At 54.6% G+C, this 26870-nt stretch overlaps 1 protein-coding gene across 1 annotated transcript in view; it reads left to right on the top strand.

Moving 5' to 3' along the window:
- SPIRE2 (spire type actin nucleation factor 2) overlaps positions 1–26870 on the top strand; it is a 28824-nt gene extending 1954 nt beyond the window's left edge. Inside the window, exons 2-15 of the mRNA XM_079119164.1 lie at positions 6971–7014; positions 11585–11944; positions 14164–14241; positions 14346–14510; positions 15288–15374; positions 15706–15829; positions 16333–16502; positions 17102–17291; positions 18230–18345; positions 21869–22003; positions 22128–22195; positions 25405–25432; positions 25981–26096; positions 26461–26870. Of these exons, the coding sequence (XP_078975290.1) occupies positions 6971–7014; positions 11585–11944; positions 14164–14241; positions 14346–14510; positions 15288–15374; positions 15706–15829; positions 16333–16502; positions 17102–17291; positions 18230–18345; positions 21869–22003; positions 22128–22195; positions 25405–25432; positions 25981–26096; positions 26461–26683 (1904 nt within the window). The 3' untranslated portion in view covers positions 26684–26870. The remainder of the gene's footprint in view (positions 1–6970; positions 7015–11584; positions 11945–14163; positions 14242–14345; positions 14511–15287; positions 15375–15705; positions 15830–16332; positions 16503–17101; positions 17292–18229; positions 18346–21868; positions 22004–22127; positions 22196–25404; positions 25433–25980; positions 26097–26460) is intronic.

Below are 26870 nucleotides of genomic sequence, written 5' to 3'. Positions count from 1 at the left end.
GAATGTCGGAGGGCCCTGCTTGGGATGCGGTTCACCTGGTTCTCTTCACCTCCCAGGATTCTATCTGCCTTTTCTTCCCAGTCATTGCAGACCTAGCGGTCATCACAGATCCAGTGGCACTTCCAGGCTGAGGAGTCAAAGCTCAGGATGAGCCTGTGCGTCGAAGATCCTGATCTCTGTTTGGATAGGGTCTCCGGTTTCTGTTCATGAACATGCCTCACAGAGGTGATGGCTTATGACTTCTGACCTTTTTTTTTTTTTTTTTTTTTTCCCCCAGTACTGGGGATTGAACCCAAGGGCACTTACCACTGAGCCATATCTCCAGCCCTTTTTTGTATTTTATCTTGAGACAGAGTTTCACTGAGTTGCTGAGGCTGGTTTTGAACTCACGATCCTCATGTCTCAGTCTCCTGAGCTGCTGAGATTCTAGACACGCACCACTGTGCCTGGCTGCCTCTTTTTTTCTAGTGGGAGAATGGGAAATGTGTTAGTCTGTGGAGCTATTTTTAAGAAGCCATTATTAAAACTTCATGATAGGGAAAGGGTTACTTTTTAAAATGGATTCAAGAAACTCCATCAGGTGAAGCTGTGTGGAACTGTTCCCTGAAGCAAGGCCAGTGGTCAGGTGACCCTGCAGTGTTCTCGGTGGTGTTCGTCCACCTGCAGTTCCAGGGTGGCTTGCCCCAGGAGAACATGCTCCACAACTCAGGGCTTGGCCGCCAGCCCCTGGGACCATCCAGCTTCTGGCTCAGCTATCTTCCAGGGAGATGCCAGGGGCAGGTGGAGGCTGGTGCTGGGTGCTCAGGGGTGTGGACAACAACTGCCTGCCTCCTCTCCCTTCACTGCCTGCCTTGTGCTCACTTACACATAAATATTTTTATTTATTTATTTGTCCACTTTTCTTTTTTGCAATGGGGTTCAAGCCCAGGATCTCTTACATGGTAAGTTCAAACTCTAGCACAGAGCTACATCCCCAGCTCTTCTGCCTTTGAGGCAGGTCCCACTCTTCACACTTGGGGTGGCCCATAGGTCTGAGACTGGCTGTCCCCAGGGCTCTCTGGAGCAGTGTTGGGCTCCATGGACAGTTCCTTGATCTTGAGTGGAAACAGGCCTTCCCTGCTCATGTTGTGAACCCAGGTTCCTAACACAAAGACCATTAAAAAGCACCTGTCCAGAACTGGACCATCGTGTCCACAGGGCTGAACTTGTCTTTCGCTCTTTACCCTCAGCAGTACTGAAGAGCAGACTCTGGCCTCAGGGAGTCTGCTGCTTCTGGGCCCACACACACAGCCATGGGTGCTGCTGCTGTTGTTCCTGCACTGCTATTGCTGCCTGTGTGAGCAGGGCATGTGTGCCCACCACAGGCACCTAGTCGTGTCTCCTAGCCCAGTGCACCCCTGCCAGGTGCTGAAATGGGACCCTTTGCTACTGAGAAGTATTGTTGGACCCTTGGGATCAGGAAGCCCACAGCTGGTTCTCTGCTACTGAAGCCCCCTGAGCTCCACCAGTGGCCAGGACAGTCTGTTGAGCTCATCTTTATTTTCACAGTTGCTCTGCCCAGATGTGTTCAGGTGAGCATTGAGTGGTGTTGTCTGGAGCTGGTCTCCATAGTCATGCTGGGGAGAAGCTGGAGTTGGTTGGAAAGGTAAAATTCTGTTTCCAGGGAGAATTTCCCCTTCCTAAGTCTCCTGGCTACCAGAATATTCCTGGTGGTTCTTTCACCTGAGTCCTTGCCATGTGGCTTCTGCCTGTAGCCTCTTGAGTCTGGCCATGGCTGGAGGTGCCTGTCACAGCTGTGTCACTGATCTGGCTGTTGCAGGCACTCTTGGGGCTCTGCTCTTTGCCCTTGAGGTCCACTTGGTCCAGTCATGGTGAGGGATGGCACAAGCCACCCAGAAGGGCAGGAGCTTTCCTTCCCCGCCAGTGACAGGGGCCAACCTTGAAAGGTGCTTGCAGGACAGGTGCTGAGCAGTGTTGGGGTCACTCTCCTGGAGAGCTACGCCATTCGAGCCCCCTCTACAGATTAGAAACCTGAAGTTACAGGGAAAGCAGCCACCTGAATTGTCAAGGGTGGGTGTAATCATGGCCCCTGCCTTAGAGGTGTGTGACTGACCAACTGCAGCCTTGGAGTCAGTGAAGGGCCGGTGCTGATGCCCTGCACATTTCTTGGTCAGTGCCTGTCCCTGAGCTCTGCCTTTTAGAAAAGAGCCAGCCAGGCAACTGCCCCGTGGGGTGTGAGCCAGGTATGTCTGCAGAGAGATTTCTGGATTCCATCTTCTGAGCAAGGCTCACCTCACAGGAAAGTCATCCTCCATGTGTGTGACCTCTGATGCTGCCTGTGCCAGGCCAGCCTTCCCGGAAGACCAGGACACATGTGGCCCAGGCGCCTGTCCTGGCCAGCCCCACCCAACCAGTTGTTTGTAAGCCCTGTGGTGTGATTTTGGAAAAGGCTCCACATGTCCAGGGACCTGGGGGCCCGTGCCACTCATGTCACCTTCCAGCCCCGTCCTCCACACACACACCAGCCACCTCCCTGGCCTCCACAGGGAGGAATCTCTCTGCTCCACCTAGGACAGAGCCAACTCTTCAGTTCAGCACCAGCGCTCTGGGGTACTGGTGCAACTAGAGTCTCCTTGGCCTTTTGGGCTGGATGATCTGGCCTGGTGTGGGGCCCACTTAAGCCCTGCCAGGACTGAGGGGTGAGAGGACAGGACAGTAAGGGTGCCTGTGGCTTCAGGACAGATTTCCACAAACTTCCTGGCTTAAGACAACACAAGTTCATTCTCTTCTGAGAGGCTGGAGAGCCAGAATAAACTTTTCCTTAGGTTAGATAGCTGGCCTGCCCACATCTGCTGCCTGTGTTCCTCTGGCCACACCACAGGAGGGGTCGGAGGGCCAGGACTGAGTGGGCACAGCACCCCTTCCGTTTTCACCCCCACATGTGGGTGTCACATCTTTATCCATTCTTTCTTCTTTTATTTTTTCCCTATTTTTAAAAATTACTTTTTGAGATAGGGTCTAAGTTGCCCAGGCTTCCCTGGAACTGGTGACCTTCCTGTCCTCCTAGGCAGCTAGGACTACAGGTGTATGTCGGGGTGCCCGGCTCATTTTTGTGCATTCAAGGAACTTGTTGGAGCCACACCATTCTACTTCCCCTGAACACTTCAGCATGTGTGCTGTTAACCCGAACTTGGCATTTGTTTGCAGTTCTTTCTTTTGATGTGAAATTTGGATATGATGGAACATGAACTCTTAGCATACCTTCCCCGATAGGTCTCTGCACCCCACCTTCTGCTGTCAGGACCCCAGCACACCAGCTGCATGGTCAGGACCACCCCGTGCTCAAAGCCACCCTGTGCTGGACCCTCCCCTGGATTCTGACTCAGTAGATCTTTACAGGGACCAGGAATCTGTTCCCAAGTGGCCCGGGGCCAGCGCTCGCATCCACATTTCACCCAAGACTCTCACTCCCCCAACTTGGGTCTCCTCTTATCCTTGCCCAGTGAACTGGAGGGAAGCCCCCAGGGAGTGTGGAGAATCACACTGATCTCAGCCCAAGGATTGGCGGAAGTGGCCCAGGAGGAGGGACACACCTGGATCCCTTTGACCCAAAGAGCGCTCTGTGTTTGCTGAACAAACAGGGCTGCGACTTCTGGACTTCCCTGCGGGCGTTCTCCAGTTCCTGAAGGCCAGTGCTCCACCTAGGGCCCCACCAGGTTTTGCAGTTCGTACCTTGACTGTGGAATGAACTTTTGTGGACATCTCTGAAAATGCCCAACACTGAGTGTGTTTCATTCACCCTGACAGTGACCGTGGTGGGTGGTGTCACCCCTGCAAGAGGGGACCGAGGCAGTGGAGGCCCTAGGTGGCTGGGAGCACACAGGGTGTTTGGTTTCAAAGTCTGCTGGCTCGGCTCCACTCCACCTCTGAGATAGGGCAGCCCTGCGTGTTGATTGGCACCCTTGCATGAATTGATTTCTTGACTCTAGCGTGTCCACAAGACTCAAATTCAGAAGGTACAAAGAGAGTAGCATCCAAGAGCCCTGTGTCACAGTCCCTAGCCACTGACCTCCTAGACAGCCACAGTTTAAGCATTTTACTCAGAAACCTGGAGCTGCCCTCTGCCCTCCCAGCTGAAATTGGTGCTCAACGCTTGGATCACTCCACTCCAGGAAGCCCTGTTTCTGGTGGGCAGGGTGCCCAGTTCCCATGGTGATGCCTTTGCATGTCTCAGGGGGCATATGTGTATGTTTCCAGGGTCATGTGGTAGGAAGGTGCAGCAGTGAGTGTTTGGTAGTGAAGAGGCTTCTGGAAGCAGACCTGCTATATTGGAAGACCAGGAGTGTGGTTTTGAGAGACTGGTGGTGGCCTTCCTGGGGTTGTGGCCAGTTCATGTGTCCAATAGGCACGAGTATCCTGTGGCCTGCTCTGGCCACATGATGCTTCCGGGAGGTTGCCCTGACCCCAGGAGCCACCACAGCACACACTAGGGTGTTCTGCATACCCTTCTGGCTTCAAGCTTGGGAAGCACCCCTGCCTCTATTCCTGAACTTCTCTGAGGTAACACTCTTAGCCTGGGCAGGTGCATCTCTATCTTGCAGGTGAGAAGGTGTGGTCAGAAGGAGGACACCCAGAGCCTGTACCACAGATTGGCCAGGACTGCTTCCCAGTTCTCCTTGGGCAGGTGGAGAAGAGGCTGCAGGTCACCTCTCACTGCTCACCTGCCACGCAAGGCTGTGCACTTCCTCTGGAAGCTGCTCAGAGGAACTTTAAAAGTCCTTTGGGCAGCTCTCCTCCAAATGCAGTCTCTCTTATTTCACTTCCAGGACACAAGAATGTTTTAAAGAGAACTCCCTAGCTTCCTGATTTCTCCTCACTTGTTATGTTATACCAGAGATTCTGGAATGGTTTCCCTTTTCTCTTGGCTGGGGTGTACTTCCTACAGAAGTGTGCACTGAGTGGAGTCTCAGCCCACAGCAGAGCTTGGGTTGGAGGGGGGAACCTGGTGTCCTGCCTCCATCTCCCCTCTGGAGGTCTTACTGATAGACACCAGATCTCCTGTGTCCCTGCTGCCTCTGTCTGTTTCTGTCTACTCCTGTGTGGGCAGCTCCATTGCAGTTATACCTGGGCTGTTTGGGGGTTGGTCAGGAGTGTGCTTTGGAATCAGCAGGCTTGGGGGGGACTCAGGTTAACCTCTGAATCTTCCTGAGCCCCAGTTTCCTCCCCACTGAGGAGGAGTCCCAGCACCACCCCCATGAAGTGGTGTGCAGACAGAGGCCGGAACTAGCTGGAGTTTTGTGGCATCTGCATGGAGGCCCACTCTGGGCCTCACCAAGAGATCTCCCTCATCCCTGATTTTAGCAGGTGAGCTTGCTCATCAAACCCCAGAGAGTTCCTAAGTCCTTGCAACTTAAAACAATTAGATTCCTGGACACTTAATTTTGGCATGATTTTTTGTTCTTTTTGTTAACATATGAACTTTTTAAGCCAGTGACACAAAGCATTCAAAACATGCCCACAAAGAGCAGCCTGCAGAGCTGGACTGGGTGTGCACTTACTCCGTCTGCAGAGAGCTCTGGCCGTCCTCCCTGTCAGCCCCTTCTACCCTGACCAGCAGCATGACCAGGCACTGACCTCCAGGAAGCACATTCATCCTGGGTCTGATGCGTCTACCTCCTCCCCACTACCGGGATCCAGTCATGGCTGCCAGGCAAGCTGGGTGCTGGCCCAGGACAGGAGCCTGCAGCCCACTGCACGCTGCTTGCCTCTCCTGACCTCACTGAGGCTGGCGTGAACTGTCCCCATTACTGCACTGGACCGCAGTCTCCCTTTATCTTTGGCAATCTTCCTGGTTCTTGATGGCATTCTGAAAGTATTTGTGGAGTAGGCAGGTTCACGCAGGAGACCATCTTGTGGTCTGTCTTCTCACGTCTCACCTCTTCTAGAAGGAGCTGAAGCAGCTGAAGCTCCCATCGTATGAGTGGGTGGGTTTCTGCATCTCATTCTGCAGCATCCTGGGAGCAACTGGTGGTACAGATTCTGGGGTTCCCCCAACACCTCACTCTGGTATCACCACCCACTAGCTATGATACCTTGGAGCAAAGGAGGTTACCTCTGACCTTAGTCTCTTCATCTGTGAATGGGTGCCTGTGCTACCTACTTCCTGGGTTGTATTCAGCGTACATGGGTGAGCACCTGAGAAATGCTAACTCACTGCCTGCCATCACTCAGTTTCAGTTTAGTACATAAACACCCTTCAGCTTGTGCATGTGCTTCAAACTAGGGACTCAGTCAGTCTCAGACCCAGGGGTTGCATTCAGAGCTGGACATATCTAGCCAAGCAAAGTCTGTCAGCTCTTTTGAGCCTGAGGTTCTCTTCTGACAATATGACTTGTAGGCATACAACCTCAGTTCCAGACCATTACAACTTCTTGCTTCAGACCACAGTGTCCTGCCTGCAGACACCACCTACCTGAGCTGCTCCCTCCTCTCCCCTCTGTCTCCAACCAAGCCTGGACCCCTCAGGGACTGGATTCACTCACCGGCCCCTGCTGACCACTCTCCTGAGCAGTCACTGGGGAACACTGGGGGGTCTGCCTTCCCCAGGGGCCACCATCCTTGTACAGGCAGGGACTGTCACCCTTGGCACCTATGTGTCCCGCCCAGAGCTGGCTCATGATGGGCCTGGCAAGTGTCTGACCTGGCAACTCAGGTGGCAATGAATTTTCTGGAGTTCCTTTGGAGAATCTGGAGGATTGCTTTGTTTCCCTACAGGGAAATGGAGCTGGGGTGTGTGGGTAGCCCCACCATGCCACGGGCCTCAGGAGGGCCTCTGCAGCTGTGGGAGCCCTGGGGAGCCACCTATCTGTTGGGTCCTAGGGTTAGGGGTGCAGCTGTGGGGAAGTGCGGACAGCTCGTCTTGGGTCCTGAAGTTGCTGACGTAACCTTGACTTTCTATCTTTTCTTTCAGAGCCCACAACCGTGATGATGTCTCTGGCCAGCTCAGAAGCTCAGGTACTTAAAAACAATTTTAAAGAGGATTTGATACATGTTAACATGTACCTGTGTTGTGCAATGTGAACTATAATGCATATAAAGTTATGCAGTTGTTCAGTGAGACAGGATAGGCACAATACCCAGAGGGCCTGATGAGGAAGCCATGCACAGAGGACAGGCAGGTAGGGTCCAGCAGGGTGGCAAGGGCCCTGGGGCTGGTCCTGTCCTATAGCTGGAGAGGCAGGAGTGAGGGAGGAGATGCTACTCACCAAGAGGGAGCAGATGATGCCATCTGCCTGGTTGGCCCCACAGGGCACAAGGCTAGGGACTGGGTGTGGATTTCAGGGGCAAACAGGAAAACCAGCTGATGACCCACACCAAGGAATCCCCACCCACCCCACAACTCAAACCCCACTTCTTCCTCCACCCACCTGCCCCGAGGCTGTGTCCTAGATTTGGTGCATTATTGCACTATTTTTACTATTTTATATTACAGCTCTAATATAACACCTGTTTTATAATAAACATAGAGGCATGCTCAGGGTGGAAGTGGACAAAGACCAGAAGAGGGTATAACATCTGTTGTTGAGAACCCAGAAACTGGCAGTGCCTGCCCAAGGCTGTGTGCATCTCACCTTGGAATACTGCCGTTTAAGCAGCATGTTGCAGTTTTCTTGCTGGCTCTGTTCTTGTCTTATGTAGAGTTTCCTGGAACAACTGTGTGTGAATCTCCATTGCAGATTCTCATCTGCATTGCTCTTTGGTGACCACATTCCTTTTCACTGCTGTATAATTTTCTGGATAGTTTCTTTTTCCCAAGCCCAGTGCTCCTTGGTGACCGCTGGTCCTTGCTGTCCACAGTCCCCAAGTAGTTTATCACTTGAAGACTTTCCAAAGGATGCCTTAAAAATATTCACAAAGAGGGGCTGGGGTTGTACCCCAGTGGTAGAGCACTTGCCTAGCGTGGGAGGCATCAGGTTCGATCCTCAGCACCACATAAAAATAACCAAATAAAATGAAGGTATTGTGTCCATCTACAACTAAAAATATATACATATGTATATATCACAAAGAACTGTGTATGGGGACAGTCCAGTCTGGGCTGTTGTTCTCAGAGGCCCCAAGTTCACCTGAGAGCAGTTAGCCTCAGCAGAGGAGCTGCTTGCATCTAATCTTGACTGGAGCTCCTTGGGCTACACAAGAAGCCTGCAAAGACCTGTAGCCACTGACAAGTTCCCAGACTGGCTGGCTGCCCTGAGGCTGCTAAGCCTGTCCAGTGCTGGAATTGCAGGCAGGGCTAGAGGTCCTGAGACTGGCCAACCGCCCAGACTTTTCCCTTCGGGAAAACAAGCATTCTTTACTTTCAGAGAAAGTTTCCAATGACTTGGGGCACAGAAGACCTTTCACTGAAGCAGCTATCAGATAAGACTGGACTTCAGTGAACACTTTCCCCAACGTGGCACTAGGAGGAGGGAGGCCCAGATGGACTTTGCCCCTCAGTCTGTCCTGTCTGGTGTGGTCCGCTTTAGAAAGACCGTTGGAGCCACACAAGGCCCAGCTGCAGTTGAGGCTCCTCGCTCTTTCTTGGAACCTACCTCTGGGCCAAAAAGAATCAGAGAATTCGTGTGGACTGTAGCTTCTGCCTGCCTTCCCTGTCACTGTGGCACCCAGCAGGGGCACTGAGGTGCCTGCTGGAGCCCTCCAACCCCAGGGGCTCGGCCTGCCCAGGCCAGGGTCAGACTGGCACCCGTCAGGTGTGCCCTCACCGCTAGACTTTGGTTACTGTGGCCTTTTGCTCTAGAGTCTTGGGTGTGGCTTGGAGCTGGGTCTGTGACTCTTGTCCACCGAAAGCGGGACACACAGGATGGCCTCCAAGGGCGGCTGCCCTAGCCTCCCACTGCCACCCTGCACTCCTGCTTGTCCCCTGCCCAGACCCTGGTGTTAGACACCTGTTCTTGCTCTGCATGGCACAGGCCCTCGCTCCCTGGGCTCTTAGGGGTGGGTACCCAGGAAGCCAGAGCCCCTGAAACAGGTGACCCAGGAAGTTCCCACAGGAGGCAGTGGCCTCTGCTCTGGCAGTGAGGGACAAGGCTAGGGCACTGCACAACAGACCCAGGCCTGGTCCAGCCATTCGCAAGCAGGGGTTGGGCAACCTGACCTTTCTGTGCCTCTGTCCCCAACCTGTGAGATGAGAGGTCGAGTCAGTGAGTTGTCCATGCCAAGCAGGTGAGTCATGCCAGGTTCTGAGCAAGCCCTGACATAGGAGAGCTTTGCATCCTCTCTATCTGTGTCATAAAATGAGCATGAAAGCCCCTTAAAACTTAACAGTGCTAAGTAAATCAAAAGGAAGGACCTCAGCATGCTAGGCGAGTGCTAACCACTAAGCTTCACCCCAGCCCTTTCCATCTCATTTTGAGACAGGGGCCTAAGTTGCCTAGGCTGGCCTTGAACTTGTGATCCTCCTGCCTCAACCTCCTGAGATGCTGGAATTACAAGCATGCACACTGAGTCCGGCGAACCATCTGTCTTCTGTGGCTGCTTCAGGCTGGCAAGGGGTGATGGCCCTGCTAGTCAAGGCTCAGAAATCTCCTCCTCGCTCTTCTGAAGGAGGCAGACAGCCTCAGCTGTGGGACTCTTGCCTGCTATCCTCTTACCATGGAACTGGGATGATCATTTGCCAGGCTTCCCTCCCCCACAAAGTCTCAGGTGGGCCAGATGTCCCCAGTGTCAGTGCCTCTGAAGACCATTGTGCAGGCCACCAGGAGATGTCAGGGAGAAGGGCCGTCTTTGGAGAAAGGTCCAAAGAGTTCCCAGAGGGAAGGGGGAGCTGGACTCGGGACCAGCGGGGTTCTTGGCTTACCTGATGGAAAAGAATTTCAGCAGGAGCCAGACAAAGGCACAGGCAGAGGTTCCCTGAGGAAGTAGATGCAGGTTCAAGAGAGAATGCAGGCCTCCTCGAGAGTGAGACCAGGATTGGCACCGCCATCTCGTCGAATTCAGCTGGGCCAAGGGGCCTGACACAGTGCTTGGAGCATTGCCGACCCTCCACGGGAACATGCCGGTCAGGGTGGGCAGACGGTGCCGCGGTGTCAGGACAGACTCATGGTCACGTCTGCCAGCTCCCCCACGGGACCTCTGGTCTCCAGGCCCTAGGAGCAGACTGTGGAAAGAGGATTCCCTGCTGCACCAAACCGAGAGGTGCCGGGGCAAGGGGCCTCTACCATGAGAATTCTCAGGATTTTTTTGATGTGCTTAAAAAAACACAAGAGCTTGTTGAGGGCCAGGGCTGTAGCTCAGAAGTAGAGTGCTTGCCTAGCATGCTGGAGGCCCTGGGTTCCCAGTGCTGCAAACGAAACAAAACAAACAAGTGAAAACATTACCGAGAATTTCAAGCGCTTACAAAGCAGGCAGAGTAGCACCGAGCTCCCCAGCACTGAATCTTGCCCCTCCCTCCTGGTGCTTCCCTGTTCCACCCACACTCGGTGTGGATCTTTAGGGTTAAATTTCTGCACATTGAACAGGTCCATGTGGTTTTGAAGTTGTAAGTGAGGAGATGCCGTTGTTTACAAGGGTAGTTGTCAAACTTAATCATGTCTGGGTTAGGGTCAGCCAGCAGTCCACCACTGAGACAAGTACCGGAAACAATCACAAAGAGGAAAGGTTGCCAGGTGCGGTGGCGCACTTCTGGAATCCCAGCAGCTCTGGAGGCTGAGGCAAGAGGATTGAGAGTTCAAAGCCAGCCTCAGCAAAAGTGAGGCCATAAGCAACTCAGTGCGACCCTGTCTCTAAATAAAATACAAAATAGGGCTGGGGGTGTGGCTCAGTGGTTTCACTGAGCCTCTCAGTTCCCCTGAGTTCAATCCCCAGCACCCAAAAAAGGAGGAAAGGTTTATCTTGGCTCAGTTTTGGAGTTTCAGTCCATGACAGCTGGCCCTGTGGCTTTAGGCCTGGTGTGGATCAGGACTCATGGTGGGAGCACAGAGCAGAGGAGGGAAGGGGCTGGGTCCCGCTCTCCCCTCCTAGCCACCCCCCAAGACCTCCCATGGGCCACCCCTTAAGGGTTCCACCACCTCCCTGTAGCCCCACCCTGGGGATGCCTGCAGGGAGCCCCTGACACCCTGTGCTCTGGATCAGGCTCAGCGCTTGAGATTCCTGCAAAGGGACCGTGGGTCCTGCAGGCTCTCTACCCACTTCTGTCGCTTACTTTAGCACGTGTGACTGCACGTGGGTTCCTCTTTGCAGCGTGGTAGCATTCCTTGTGAGTGCCCTGAGTGCAGCTGTGCTTCTGCACCTTTGTCAGTTCAACACCTGCAGAGGGGGCGGAAACACCAGCTGGACGAATATTTGATTACCAGGATCGCCAAGCTCTTTTGCAAAACGACTGTGCCGTCAGGGAACATCCTTTCACGCGCCTAACCTGGTTGTGCCATGGTGTGTCCCCTTGGTGGACCTTTGGCTCCTCCCTCCTGCCTGTCACTAGATCTGGCTGCTGGCCCTCTCCTGAGCCTCTCCCTGCCTGTGATGGGGCCTGAAGGCTGCCCAGCCCTGGAGCGCCCCGCCCCCGCCCCAACCCCTCCTTGTCCTGCAGATGGTGCAGTCGCTGGGCTTTGCCATCTACCGCGCACTGGACTGGGGACTGGACGAGAGCGAGGAGCGCGAGCTCAGCCCACAGCTGGAGCGGCTCATCGACCTCATGGCCAACAGCGACTGCGAGGACAGCGGCTGCGGGGTGGCGGACGAGGGCTATGGGGGTCCGGAGGAGGAGGAGGAGGCGGCAGACAGCGGCCCCCGCGCCCTGCGCACCTTCTCCCAGGCCATGCGGCTCTGCGCCGCGCGCCTGACCGATCCGCGGGGCGCGCAGGCCCACTACCAAGCCGTGTGCCGCGCGCTGTTTGTGGAGACGCTGGAGCTGCAGGCCTTCCTGGCCCGGGTCCGGGAGGCTAAGGAGGTGAGCGGTGGGCACCAAGGTGCTCACTCCCGCAGGCTGCGGGCGCCAGGAGGGGAGCAGGTGGCTGCCAATGAGCCGTCCTTGCCACTTTGGTAGGAATGCCCACAGCAACTCCTCTGTGCTTTGTGCCGCAGCCTCACATGTCTTGGCCAGCTTTTCAGAGACGGAGCTGAGGCCCAGGGAGGCAGCACCTGGCTCCCAGCTCACTCCTGCTGCCCTAAGCCAGCTGTTCTCCTCAATCCCATGTTCACATTTGCTTGAGGGAGACCTGCTTGCTGCCCCCATCCTATCCCCCAGGTCCCAATTTCTTCTGAAGACATGATGCCAACAGCAGCCCCTTCCCACCACTCAGAACCACACAGATCCTCCAAGTGGGGTGGGGTGTGTGTTTCAGTGAGGCACCCTGTGGGTATGTGTGTGCCCAACCTTGCTCTCCGCCCCTCTCTGAGGTTGCCCCCCTTTTACAGGTAGGCAGTGCAGGCTCTGGGAGGCTGAATCCTTGCCAGGAGTCTCAGCCGTTATAGGGCAGAGCTGGGTCTCGCTTGGCTCCCAAGCCGGAGTTCTTCTCTGGGGCTGTCCTGCTTCCTCCTGGACCTTGAGTTTGGTGTGCAGTCTCCTCTCCCAGCTCTTGGCACCTCCTGGAGGAGCGGGTGCTGCTCAAAGGTAGCCCACATGTTTGTTTGGCAAAGTCTCCCAAGTGCAGAGACCCTGGTCCTGTGGGCATTCCACAGAGGAGAGAAGAGGCACCTGGAGAGGTCCGGGAGGTTGGCTCCACTCCTTTACTTAGGAGTTGAAGGTATTTGGGGAGTTACCTGGAGCCGGCTCCTGGTTCCACTCTCTTCTTTTGGGTGCTCTTTCCTCTTAATATTAAAGGGGTTCTTGGTGAGCTTTCCTGACCCATGGGTCAGGAGAGAAGGCTTGAACTGCCAGCCTCCCCTGCAGCCATCACGTGCTGAGATTGGGAGGTCACCAGCCCCTGCCCAGTACCTGTAGTCATCCTGCCTTCCCTCCACTCTTCCTTGACACCCTGGGGATTCTGTCCCATGCACCCCACAGACAGTAGGTGATCCTGAAGCTTTTAGCTTAGTCTGTGTTCTGTTGCTCACTCAGACAGTAAGGTTCCTGCTTTAGCAGGAGCACACAGCTCTGCCGTCAAGCTATTGGCCTGAAGTTCAGGGAGTTGGTGGTAGGGGCACAGAGCAGGTCCCTTGTGGGACACAGCTGCGCTAGTCGAGGCAGGCGTTTTGGACAGAAGCCGCCTGCTCAGAATGGGGAGCCACCCTCTTGCCCTTTGCCACTGGAGCTGGCCGGGTCCCACATGAGGACTGTTATTAGGATGGCATGCCTCGTGCTGCTCTGAGCTGCAGCTTTTCCCAGAGCGTCTCAGAGCCACTTGGCAAGGAACTTGGGGTGAAACCAGGGTAACCGGTTCTGTCCTGGTGTCGCTGTGGACTGAAGGGCAGATGCTTCTCCAGGGCAGGGGAGTCAGTAAGACCAGGGGCCAGGCTGCCACTGAGATGCAGGGCAACCAAGGCAGCAAATCCAGCACCTTTCCCCAGATTCTCAGCACAGAACAGCCACTTGGCCATCCCAAAGCCTTTCCTGGCCCTCACCATGAGGTTGGCATTTTCACTGGTTTGGAATTTATCCTACCAGGACCTGCTGGCAACCACCCTGTCCCGCACCCACTTACCCCTGTTCAACCAGTTTGAGGACCTAGCGTGTGCTGTGCTGTGTGAGGTCCAGCTGCAGGTTCTGAGTGACTGGGTCCCAGGTGACCTCCTGCTGGGATGGTGGTGGAGAAGCAGCTGTGAATGCCCCAAGAGAGTGAGCGGGCCAATAGCTGGCCAAGGTATCCCTGAGGAGGTGTGTGTGCACTAAGATCTGGGGGAAATGGGGAACTCCCCACTGATAGGGGCTCCCACACCTGCCACACCTCCCTGGGGTCTGTGGGTCAGACGGGAGGAGGTGCCACATGGGTGCTAGACTCTCACCAGCCCCGCCCACCCAGGTGCCTGTGTGGTTCCAAGGGAGATGGCATGGTTCTCCCAGGCATCTTCCCAAGCCCCACAGCCTGGGGGATTCCACAGGTCCCCTTTTTAGCTGGTAAGCATAGCCATGTGGCAAGGAAGTGACCTGCCTGGCAGGGCTGGAAGTACCCATGTCCCATGTCTGCCACTCTCCCACCTTTTCTGGACTAACCAGATGTATGGTCTCAGATGCTGCAGAAGCTGGGGGAGGATGAACCACAGGTGAAGCCACTGGCTGAGCTGGACAACCTGGGACACACAGACTGGGTAAGACTTGGGCCCCTGACCTGGGGCGCAAAAGAGTCACCCCACGGCCTGTGCCTGGGGGCCGAGGGAGGCCAGGGGCTGAGAGCCATTTCTCCTGGGGCCAGGCCCGGCTGTGGGTTCAGCTCATGCGGGAGCTGCGCCACGGGGTGAAGCTCAAGAAGGTGCAGGAGCAAGAGTTCAACCCCCTACCCACTGAGTTCCAGCTCACCCCCTTTGAGATGCTGATGCAGGATATCCGAGCCAGGAACTACAAGCTGCGCAAGGTCATGGTGAGTGTGCTGAGCTCCCACTCAACTCCGCCAGAGGCCCTGGCTCCTTAAGCTGAGCACCCAGCCCCTTAGTGCACACAGATTGTGAATAAGGCGGTGTGGCCCCTCAGCCCCACAGCTCAAGGTTATGACAAGGGAGAGAGGAGGTTGGGAGCACCAGGGGTGGCCCTGGAGGGTCTAGAACTGAGTCTGCAGGGTTCTTTCACTTAAGGAACACCCAGCAGCCCTTGCATGGATGGATGCCACTCTTAGAATTTTATGATGATTATTAATTTTACCACTGAGTCACATCCCCAGCCCTTTTTATTTATTTTTTTGAGACAGGGGCTCCCTAAATTGCTTAGGGCCTCACTAAGTTGTGAGGCTGGCTTTGAACTTGAGATCCTTCTGCCTCAGCCTCCTGAGCTGCTGGGATTACAGGCATGCACCACTGCACCCCAGCTACTCTTGGAATTTTAAATGAATGTTCATTCATTCCTGTAACAACCCTATGAGGTGGGCACTAGCAAGCTCCTTTTCAGAAGAATCCAAGGTGCAAAAAGATCACATCTCTGGGCTCAGAGGTTTGAGCACTGGATGGTATAGCTGGCTACCAGCTGTGTACCTGTCCTAGAGACAGCCTGGTCCCAGGGAGCTGATGCCATCAGAGGAGGACAGATATGAAGGCCAAGCTGTGGTCAGGGGCTGAGTGAACCCTCCCAGTTGCCCCAGGCACCAGCAGACAGCCCCTGCAAACTCAGACTAGCCCAGTTCTGAGCTTGGGCTTCCTCCTGGCAGGTCGATGGGGACATCCCTCCACGGGTGAAGAAGGATGCACATGAGCTCATCCTGGACTTCATCCGCTCCCGGCCTCCACTGAAACAGGTACCAGCGCTGTACCTCCTGTAGGGCATTCCCGAGCCTAGTGCTGTCCTGTGTCCCACCTGGAAGGTGGACCTGAGCACACCTCTGCTGGACGAGGTGGACAGGCTCTGCTCCTTGTCTGTTGGCTGCAAGGCTGGGCCTGGGCCTCCTTCCTTCTAGGAAGAATCGTGCTGGTCATCCCACCCTGTGCCTGCTACAGGCAGTGCCCCCTGGTCAGCACCCACTCCTGGTAGGCTGAGGGTCAGCACCAAGCCTCCTGGAAGCCTTGAGTATCTCCCTCCTCTGTCACTGCCTACCTAACCTCCTACCTGGTGCTCCATTCTCTTTGCAGGTCTCAGAGAGAAGGCTTCGCCCATTGCCACAGAAGCAGAGGACCCTGCATGAGAAGATCCTGGAGGAAATCAAGCAGGAGCGGAGACTGCGCCCAGTGGGAGACCAGCGCTTGGGCACCCATGGTGAGCAAGGGGAGGGATGATGGAAGAAGAGGCCCCAAGTGACCCTGGCTAGAGTCCTCCACTCCCCCTGGTCACGCTACAAATTGGGAGTTGGTGCTGGCCGACGCAGTGCGGCGTTGTGAAGTTCTGGTAGGAGGCTCAGCGTGCCCTGACTTCAGCTCTAGGTTTTGACCTGACTTTGCCACTCTGCACTTTTTACTATGATGAATTGCAACATTTAGGAGGAAGACAAAATAAAGGCAAAGTTTTGGGGTTGGGGAAAACCAGGCATTTATCCCACATCTGGGACCTGATCTTCCTGGTAGCAGTGGAGACACTCTGCAGTCCTTGTGCTGTGCTGCTGAGAGGCCAGCCAGCACTGTCCCTCAGCTGGGTGTCCCACTGGTCATGGCCAACCAGCCCTCAGTCTTCCATTCTGTGAACGGTGCCTGCGAGGCTGCCATGCCTGTCCTGCCTGCCTCCTCCCTGCTCACATCCCATCTGCCTGGCCTCCTGCCTCCCAGGGTTCGGCTCTCTGCCTTGCATCCTCAGTGCCTGTTCTGGGGATGTCAAGTCCACTTCCTGCATCAACCTGTCTGTCCCGGATGCTGGGAGCAGCGTGCAGCGCCCGCGGCCCCGAGTCCTGCTCAAGGCACCCACTCTAGCCGAGATGGAGGAGATGACCACATCTGAGGTCAGAGCCCACAGAGACTCCTGAGAACCAGAGGGGCCACTGGCGGGGCTCACCAGAGGGGCTGCTGGGTGGGGCATCTATTGCCATGGCTGCCAGCCAGGGGTGGCAGGGGAGCCTAGGGCCCGTACCCCATCTCGGTAGCTCAGAAGGGTCCTTGGGACACTGGGACAGTGGCCTAAGACCACCTCTTCCTGCAGCAAAAGAAGGGTGAAAATAGGTGTGGCCCATCATCTGCGGCCAGGAGGCTGATCGGTCCCTGGTTGATGTGAAAAGCTGGCACCTTTGCTGTCCTCTGTGCGCAGCCCTCCCCTCCCAGGAGGTCAGGAGATGGCTCCATGGTGGCCCTCTGGGAGGGCTCATCCTTCTCCTGCACAGGTCTGGCCTCTCTAGGACTTTCCAAAGGCCTCCGTGAATGGTTTGGTTATTAAGGCACTTGCCAGGAACTTTCCGGTAGATGGGAGGGTCAGCAGTGGGCAGAGGACAGCACAATGTGTCAGTGGACCCAGCAGCACCCCTGGGTCCAGCACCTTGGTCAGGGATAGGTGGGAGGCACTGGGAGCATCATGGCCAGCACAGGGCTCTATCTGACGTGTCTGCAGGAAGAAGAGTCTCCCTGTGGGGAGGCGGCGCTGAAACGAGATCGCTCTTTTTCGGAGCACGACCTGGCCCAACTCCGGAATGAAATGGCTTCTGGTCTGCAGCCAGCCACGCAGCCCCCAGGAGGGATGGAGCAACCCCGGCCCCGAGCAGGCAGTGTGCACACCTGGAGGCCCAGCGCCCGAGAGCAGGGCAAGTGCCACTTCACCTCCTGCCTGCCCTTACCCTCAGACCTGCCTGGGGCGCCTCAGTCCCATGCCCTCCCGACAGGCAGCTCCCCAGGTGGGGTACAGAGCTGGTGCCTGCAGGAAGGTGTTCTGTCTCCCACCACGGACGGGCACCCCTTTCTCACTTGAGGACGTTTTATTCATTGTAAAACATTTCCTAAAGAACTTAACCCCCAGCCTTACGGTAACTCAAAACAGCTAACACACTGGGATATAGCAAGGAAGCTGATTGGCCAGATGCTGGCCAGCCCTCCAGTCCTCTGTCGACAGAAGCATGAATCCCTTGTAGGCAGATGGACCATTCCCATGGGCTCCTTTCCCGCTGGGGAGCACAGAGCACTGGACTGTGCTTACTGGGCAGGCAGGGTTAGTTCTTCCGTTGAAAGGCTGGGCTCTACTGACAGCTGTCAGAGTATCGGTTGTCAGCCCTCAGGGATGGCCAGGCCTCCTTGTGGCTTGCATGGTTACCCGAGGACCCCTGCAGCATTGTGGCCACTCTCAGGACAATCCCCTGGTCTTGATGTTTCCCTTTCCAGTGTCAGGAGGTCTTGGCCAGGCCAGTGCTGAACCGCGCTCTGCCCAGGTCTCTCCCTCTGCCAGCTGTCCTCTTTTTCTCCTGCCCCCCAATCCCCAGTGTGCATGTGGGCAGGAGGACCCTTCTTGTGTGTACCCATCGGTGCTCAGACTGCCCGCTGAACCATGCACTCTCAGTGTTGCCTTGTCAGGGGTCCCTGTGGCCTCTGAACAGCATGGACCCTGGTACAGGTCCCCACACTGGTGACATGCTTTCCACTTGACTCAGCTTGATGGACCCCACCTGTGGAGGCACAACAACCCCTTCATCCACGGCCCTCCACAGCAGTACTCCTGCTAGGTGGTCCTCACAGGCCTATGTTCTTACAGGTTCCTGTCCTGTGAGTGTCTACTGCCCGCCTGACCCCAGCTCCCCACAACTCAGCAAACTGAGCTCGGCGGACAGACTTGAGGCTTCTGCAGCAGACAGTAGGCACCTGTGGTTGGTGAGTGGCAAGCCCCTTGGGGGCCTCTTGAGTGAATTTTCATGATGACTGGACACCACCTGGTGCTCTGGAGATCCAGGCTGCATTCCTGGGGTGTGACTGGATTTGGCTTTTTTCCTGAAGCCTCTGGTTGTGTGACTGGTGTTGTCTGGGAGGTTGGTCTTTGCTGCCACCTCCTGGGGCACATTGGCACTGTGACCCCAAGGTCAGAGCACCACCAGGGACCTGCTGGGTGACTCTGGTGTGAGTTAAGGCAGTGATGAGCCCGAACCCGGCACCCCGGGCCTTCAGGGCAACATATGTGCCAAGGAGATGTTGTTGGTAGAGATGAGACCCTGCCCCTGCCCAGGACTGCCACCGGCTCGGTCCATCAGCTGAGAGCGTGTCTGATGTGATTGGTGCAGAGCTGTCCCGAGGCCCCCACCTGGACAGTGTGTAACTCTAGGAAGCGAGTGACGGAAGGCAGGGCTGGGAGCTGGGGCACCGGGAGTGTGGAGGGCCGCCAGGTGTGGGTGGCAGCAGGACGCCCAGGAGAGGACAGGTGTTCTGTGTCAGTGCAGGGCGTTGCTGTCGATTGTACTGGAAGCCGACGCTTGCCCCGCGGCGTTCGTCATCGAACCCTGCACTGAAAGTTCCTTCTTGGGCTGGGGTTGCGGCTCAGTGGTGGAGGACTCGCCTAGCATGCGTGAGGCCCTGGGTTCAATTCTCAGCACCACGTATAAATAAATAAATAAATAAACATCCATCAACAACTAAAACAATCTTTAAAATTCCTTCTCAAGCTGCACACACCTGTAATCCCAGTGATGGGCGGCTGAGGCAGGAGGATTGCAAGTTAAAAGCCAGTCTTACCCTCAAACCAGAAATCTCGAGATGAATCAGGACTTCGTCCTCTCTCCCACCCCACATCCCTCATCTTCCAAGTCCTTTAACTCCTAGAAGCCCCCTGATTCCACCAGCTTCTTTTCGTCTCTGTGGGCGCCCTGATGACGAGAGCACCACCTTCTCTCTCCCAGGTGACCCAGGGACCTCCTAGCAGTGTTCCTCATTGCCACAGCACCAGGCTCCAATGCATTCTCCACAAAGCAGCTGGAATGTTCTTTGGTCAGAAAACACTTGTGCTGAGAACCCCTAAAAGTCTGCTCATGGCTGTTACCATGAAGTTCCAAATCCTAGGAGTGGTTTATGAGCTCTTTGTAATCTTTTGACTTCAGTCCAGGGTGCCCCACCCACGCCCACTTTATGATACTGGGCTACTTCTGGATGTTTGAACGCACCGTGCTCTTCCAATTCAGAGTCTTTGCTTAGGTGGTTCTTCCTTGTGTTCTCATATTTCATTCGTTCTTCTCCACTGCACTTACTAATTTCTCATCATCCTTCACCCCTCCGACTCAATTTCACCCACCCCCTTGAGAATACATTCCCTTCCCTTGAAACCAAGGTGGATGCTTATGTTATACCCTCATATGAATTCATTTATTCACTCAATAAATATTTATTGAGCACCATCTATGTGCCAGAAGCTTACATCCTAATGGGGAGACATATTGAATCCTAATGGGGAGACATATTGAACAAATAATTCTAAAGATGACCACCATTAATGCCTTGTGATGATATTTCTCATAATAAAGCAAATTTGGACAGACACCAAAAAAAAAAAAAAAAAAAAAAAAAAAGCCAGTCTTAGCAACTTAGTGAGACCCTGTCTCAAAATAAAAAGTAAAAAGGGCTGGGGATGTGACTCAGTGGCTAAGTGCCCTGGGTTCAATCCCTGGTGCCAAAAAAAATTTGAATAAATAAGTAAATGAACAAACAAATAAATGATGAGGCATGGCTTAGCATGTGCAAGATCCTGGGTTCAATCCCTACTGCCACATCCCTCCAAAAGTTACCTCCATTTGGCTTTTTAAAAATCAATATTTATTGTCAGGTGTAGGGGCTACACCTATAATCTCAGGTAAGGCCCAGGACCACAGTTCAAGGCCAACCTCAGCAATTTAGTAAGTCCTAAGCAACTTAGCAAAACCTTTCTCAAAAAGAGTTGGGAATGTGGTTTAGTGTTTAGGCATCCCTGGGTTCAATTCCTAATGTGTGTGTGTGTGTGTGTATACACACATAAAATATATATCATATTTATATATATAAATATTTAAAAATGTAGAACAGGTGAGGGTATAGCTCAGTGGTAGAGCATCCCTGGGTTCTGTCCCCAGCACCAAAAAAGAAAGAAAGAAATCAACATTTGTCATTCCATACAGCTCCTGAAGGTCAGACCATGAAGCAGCCCAGTGGGCCCCTGGCAGTGTCTTCCAAGGCTGCCTTTGGGTTGTCGGCAGGGGCTGCATCACCATCTGAAGACTGTCTGGGGGCTGCAGAGTTGCTGCCCAGGCAACTCCTCTCGCTGTGGGTGTGCAGTCTCAGCTCCATATCACTCAGAACTTCGGGGCCACCTGAGCATACTCACAACATGGTGGCTGTGTCCCCCAAACAAGTGGTCCACGAGAGAGCCAGGTGGAAGCTGCAGTGTATTTGATGACCAGGTCTCAGACACACTTTCACTGTTCATTGCGTATGGGTCACCAAATCCAGCCTGTTCCCAAGGGGAGAGGAATTAGGAACCACTTCTTGGTCCGGGAATCAGGGACATATTTTAAAATTCAGCTTTGAAATCCTGGAAGTGCTTCTTGAAAATTTTGCCTATCAACATCACAGCCTGGTGGCTTCCAGTCTTGCCCTGGCACACACTGTGCTTCCCCTGCCCACAGGCCATGGTTGCACCTGACATGAGAACTCCTGGTCACAGGCAATTGGCAACAGAACCTGAACCAGAAGCCAGAGGTCCTGGGTCAAGTGGAAAAGAAAGCAGGGCCCCAGGGGCTCTCCCCATGCCAGAAAGCCCCATATGGGACAGCCTGCTGCAAACCTGATACATAAAGCACCACCAGCTTTCATCTGTGGCACCTCACAGGCTGGGCCCCTGGGAGTAACAGCTGGCATTTTGAGCTCCTTGTGCCCTGCACTGGGTTAAGGGCTTTGTATGTATTACCTCAAGGGAGCTGAACTGCAACCCCATTTTACAGAAAAGCGAAGCTTAGCCAGTTCCACGCAGAGTTCCGTGCTGAGCACCGGGAGGCAGCCCAGGCTCCCTTCTGCCATGCTGGGTGGCTGGGGCACCTGCCGCAGGGTCAGTGGTGAGGAAGGAGAGCTCAGTTTGAAGGCTTCCAAGGGGGGGAGGAGAGATTTGAGATGGACTCTGTGGTCTTGATCAACCCAGGGTGTGTGTTTGCAGACAACTGGGGACCTGGGGAATGTGGCCAGCCAGGGCTGGGGACAGGGAGCTGGGAGCCAGCAGGGTGAGTCTTGACACAACAAAGCCTCCTTGGAGAAGATGGGAGCTGTGTGCTTCAGAAAGCCGCCAGAATGTTTGGAAGGGGGTCCCCAGGGAAGGGATGAAGCTGGCGGGGGCCCCTGCTCGAGAGGCCTTTTCCCTGGGGCTGAATGAGCAGGACCCGTCCCACAGGAGTTCAGCCACCCTGTGGAAAGCCTGGCTCTGACGGTGGAGGAGGTGGTGGATGTGCGCCGTGTGCTGGTGAAGGCTGAGATGGAGAAGTTTGCCCAGGACAAGGAGCTCTTCAGCAGCCTCAAGAGGGGCAAGGTAGTAGCCTGGGGACAGCCAAAGGTGGGATCCCTCCTGATGGAAGCCCCGGGGGCAGCCAGCACTGGGCAAGACCTCAGTGGGTGGTGAACGCAGCTGGACCGCAGTGCACCTTCCCTCACAGATCTGCTGCTGCTGCCGAGCCAAGTTCTCGCTGTTCTCCTGGCCGCCTACCTGTCTCTTCTGCAAGAGGTGAGCCTTCGGAGCACTCAGCTACAGATTAACAAGCAGGGGCAGCCCCCTGTGATGGCGGGCTGCTGTCACACCCCATGGCTGTGGGGTCCTTGAGCTTGGTTAGGGCGGCTGATGATGCCCGCCCCCAGACAGGCGTCTCTTTACTTTGCACCTATTTTGGGTGGATTTGTGGGGCTCAGGCTCCTCCTCCAGTTTTCACCGTGGGCTTCTCTGGGCACAGCAGGCTGAGGCTTTAATGGAACCAGGGACCCGTCCCTGGACATCGTTTTCCTTCACGTGTTTCAGGAAGCTGTCTGGGCTCTTAGCCCAATATGCCCAACACACAGAAGCCCTCTGGGCAGGAGTCTGCCCTCGACCACTTGCTTGTTACAATGGCTCCGGCAGGAGGTGGGGTAGCCCTGGACCCTCCCAGGTTAGCCTGGGAACTCTGGGTGTTTCTTCTCAACAGCACCATTCCCTCAATGTCCACAGTGCCAGCCTTCCTGTAGCTCTGCATGCACATCTGCATGCTTTAGTGCCAAAGCAGCAGCTCCTTGGCTTCTAGAGGCCAGGAGGCCACGTGTGAGGCCTCTCCTCCTCCCTCTGTGTCCCGCCCCCCACCCCTGGGGCTGATAACCTGAAGATGGTAGGTAGTTCTGGGCAAAAAGTAGGCTGAGGAATGGCATTTTTAGTGGTATTTAAATTAACTGAAACTTTAATAGCCAAGGGATTCCCACTCTCAGCCCAGATGGGGAATAGGCACCTTCTGGCTGGAAATCCACAAACAAGTAATCACAGGATGTGAAACAGTGGTTTTCAAGACACTGGCAACACACAGGCAGTGTCTGGGTCTGGAGTCTGAGCCAGGGTCTCCTCAGGGCAGGGGACAAGGCTGAGTGGAGTTCTCAGGCCTGGAGTTCTCAGGGCAGGTCCTTGAGAGGGGGCAGCAGCACAGAAAGCACCCCTAGAAGCCCCCTTGAGCAGCCAGCAGAGGGTGCAAGGAGATGACTGAAACTGGGGAAAGAACCGTCCTACCACTAGCATTGGCAAGCGGCCTGCAGGCCAGATCTGCTCCCTGCCTGTTGTGTAAATAGAGTTTCACTGGAACACAGCCAGAGCAGTTCACTGCCTTGTTGTTCATTTAGCCACAGCTAAGATGTTACTGTCCTGCTCTTTATAGAAGTCTACTTACCCGTGTCCTAAAGATTCAGTGGAATCAGTGACCAGGCAGGGTGGCACATACCTGTGATCCTAGTGACTTGGGAGGCTGAGGCAAGAGGGCTGCAGATTCAAGGACAGGCTGGGCAACTCAGCAAAGCTCTGACTCAACATGAAAAGTGAAAACAAAAGGGCAGGGATGTGTCTCCAGGTGGAGCTCTCCTGGGCTCAGCTCCAGCGGTGTGTCTCCAGGTGGAGCTCTCCTGGGCTCAGCTCCAGCGGTGTGTCTCCAGGTGGAGCTCTCCTGGGCTCAGCTCCAGCGGTGTGTCTCCAGGTGGAGCTCTCCTGGGCTCAGTTCCCACACTATGTGTGCAGGGCACACACAGACTTAAAGGCACAGTGACGTGGTGCACAGGGCCAAGACTCTTGTCTGTGTCCACTGGCTATGACTGAAACGCTGTGACTCTGAAGCACTAGGTGGAAAGGCAGGAGGGCTTGCGTGCCACACAGATGTAGAATAAGTCACTGGATTCAGCATTGCTCCAGGCCTAACAAGTCATATGGCAATACCTGAAAGGACCAAACTGCTTCCAATATCTTAGCAGTTTCCCAGATCACAGCTCAAGAATAGGAATAGCCGAGCGTGGTGGTGCATGCCTGTAATCCCAGCAACTGAAGCTGAGGCAAGAGGATTTCAAGTTCAAGCCTAGCCTCAGCAACTTAAGGCCCTAAGCAATTTAGCAAGACCCTGTCTCAAAATAAAAAATGAAAAGGGCTGGGGTTCAGTGGTTAAATGCCCCTGGTTCAGATCCCCAGTTCCACCTGGCCCCCCAAAAAACAAAAACACAAAAAAAGAATAGGAATAAAACATGCTGCACCCAGCAAGAAAAAACATTTTGGTACCCAATCACAGATTACCAGGTATACAAAAAAAAAAAAAAAAAAATTAATAACAATGTATTGTGAAGTTTTTTGTTTTTTGTTTTTTGTTTTTTGGTACTAAGGATTGAACCCAGGAGCACTTTACCACTGAACCACAGCCCCAGTCCTTTTTATTTTTTATTTTGAGACAGAGTCTTGCTAAGTTGCTTAGAGACTCACTAAGCTGTTGAGGCTGACCTCAAACTTGTGATCCTCCTACCTCGGCCTCCAGAGTTGCTGGAATTATAAGAGTGCACCACTGTGTCTGGCTGTAATTTTTAAAAATATTTTTTGGTTGTAAATGGACCTTTATTTTATTTATTTATATGTGGTGCTGAGAATCGAACCCAGTGCCTCCCATGTGCTAGGCATGTGCTCTACCACTGAGCTAGCTACATCCCCAACCCCTGTTATTATTTTTCAATATGGTGCTGGGGATGGAACCCAAGGCCTTGGTACCTGCTAGGCAAATGCCCTACCACTGAGCCACACCTGCAGCCCCAACCCGGGGGTTTGTGGATGGAAAATTAATTTAGGACATCCATGCCAGAGAACATTGCACATTGTTTTAGAAAACAAGTGTAGACAAATTCTGTTAATATGGAGAAGAGTCATTGGTGTTTCTTTAAAGAATAGTTTACACAGTACCTTGTTTTCATTTGTAAAATATTATGTATGTTTTATTATTTGTCTAGAATAGTCTGGAGGATGGAGGCTGTATTGCTAACAGAGATCACCTCTGTTAGTGGGCTAAATTGTAATGTCAGTGTTTGAATTGTTACAAGAAAGCCTTTACTTTTAAAATTGGGCATGAGACTACAAACACGTTCATTGCTTCTGGAAACTGAGCACCTCCATGGAGGCTGCTATGCTCTGTTGTGCTTCTTGCGAGGTGGGTCTGGCACACCCCAGTGCAGAAGATACATGAAGACTCCAGTCAGACGCACCAGGACAAACTGAGGGGCTGAAGGGCACTAGGTGGGAGCCAAGGAGAAAAAGAGGAAGAGACAGGAGTGAATTGTGAAAGACCCGGAGCCACCTGGTATCAGGCCGATGACTTGGGTAGTTGCAGAGGTCAGGCGGGAAGCAGGGCCCAGGAGGCAGTTGTGCCTTCCTGGCTCTTTACTGCCTCCTCCATTCCCTTCCAGAGCCGTCTGCACTTCCTGTAGCATGAAGGTGAGGATCTCCTGGGGTCTGCAGGGTCCCTGGGAGCGGGGTGGGCCTCTGCCATCTGGCGCGTGTACCCAGCATCCCAGCCCCACAGGCATCTCGCTGTCACCAGCAGAACCCTGCCCTACACTTTCCAAACCTGCCTGCTGTTTCTAAGGACTTGTGGGTAGGCATTTTAGGAAGTGGTGAGAGTTCCCAGGCTGCCCCTCTTGAACACTCCTGCCCCAGGAGTGCCTTGTGCCAGATCTTTGGTTACATGGTGACATACTGGCGTGCACCAGGGGGACAGTGGCGCTCAGAAGCATCCCTGTCAGCCTCAGCTTGGAGACAAGCCCGCTGAGGAGGGACTCTCCCACCGTTTTCAGACTCTCTTCACGACCCACCCTCGACAGGACCAACCAGCTTCCCCCTCACCAGTGTTGAGCGCCATTTGTGTCTAGGGCCGACACTGCACCCTTCCTGGTATAAAAGGGCACAGTTCCCACTCCCTAAGAAGTCTGTCCCATTGAGCAGAAGGCACTCTGTGGGGCCTGCCACGCCTCCCTGTGTTGCAGATGAAGATGCCATCTAAGAAGTGTGCACACATCCCTGTCTACACCCTGGGTTTTGAGAGTCCTCAGAGGGCACCGGCTGCCAAAGCCAGGACAGTGCCCAGAAGAGACGTCTTCCAGTGTGTTCCCTTGCCTGGGTGCTGGTATTGCTGCAGCGGTCAGGCATGGCAGGGACCTGGGAGCGGGGCAGGGCTGGCCTCACCTCGTGTGAGGACGCCCTCTGGAGGTGGAGTTCAGATGGCTTTGGAGGGCTGGGGAGCAGGGTGGAGAGATGGAAATTGAACTGGGGTGGTTCCTGTCAGGAGCCCCTCTGGGGCGCTCTTTGCTAGGCATGCTGATTCCCCCAAGTCCCTGTGGGTTTGTGATGAAGAAGGGGAGGGGCGGGCAGCAGGGCAGCCTGGGCACCTGCAGAGGCCCGCGGGGTGTCTGAGCCCTGCTCGCTCTCTGCCTGACAGTCCTCTCCTGACCCCCACCCCGCCCCAGACCCCTGCAGGGGCCACAGTGGCGAAGTGTGGAGGAGGCGTTCCCCCACATCTATGCCCACGGCTGCACCCTGAAGGACGTCTGCAGTGACTGCACCAGCTTCGTGGCCGATGTCGTGCGTTCCAGCCGCAAGAGCGTGGATGTCCTCAATGCCACGCCTCGCCGCAGCCGACAGACGCAGTCCCTCTACATCCCCAACAACAGGACTCTGGACTTCCAGTGATGGCCCAGGGTGGCCAGGCCTCCAGGGAGGGAGCAGGCTCCAGCCTGCACCAGGCCGAGGCTCTGCTCCCAGTGCTGGGGCACGGCCCCCATCGTGCTCCTGAGCTGTGCATGTACATATATACATACGTAGATGCCTTTATATAATAAATGCACACAGCCTCTATATTTATATACATGGTTTCCTG

This window comes from Sciurus vulgaris (assembly GCF_902686455.1).
Source record: "Sciurus vulgaris genome assembly, chromosome: 17".
Taxonomy (NCBI): domain Eukaryota; kingdom Metazoa; phylum Chordata; class Mammalia; order Rodentia; family Sciuridae; genus Sciurus; species Sciurus vulgaris.
The sequence above is the reverse complement of the archived record's forward strand: the minus strand, read 5'-3'. Positions and strand labels throughout refer to the sequence as shown.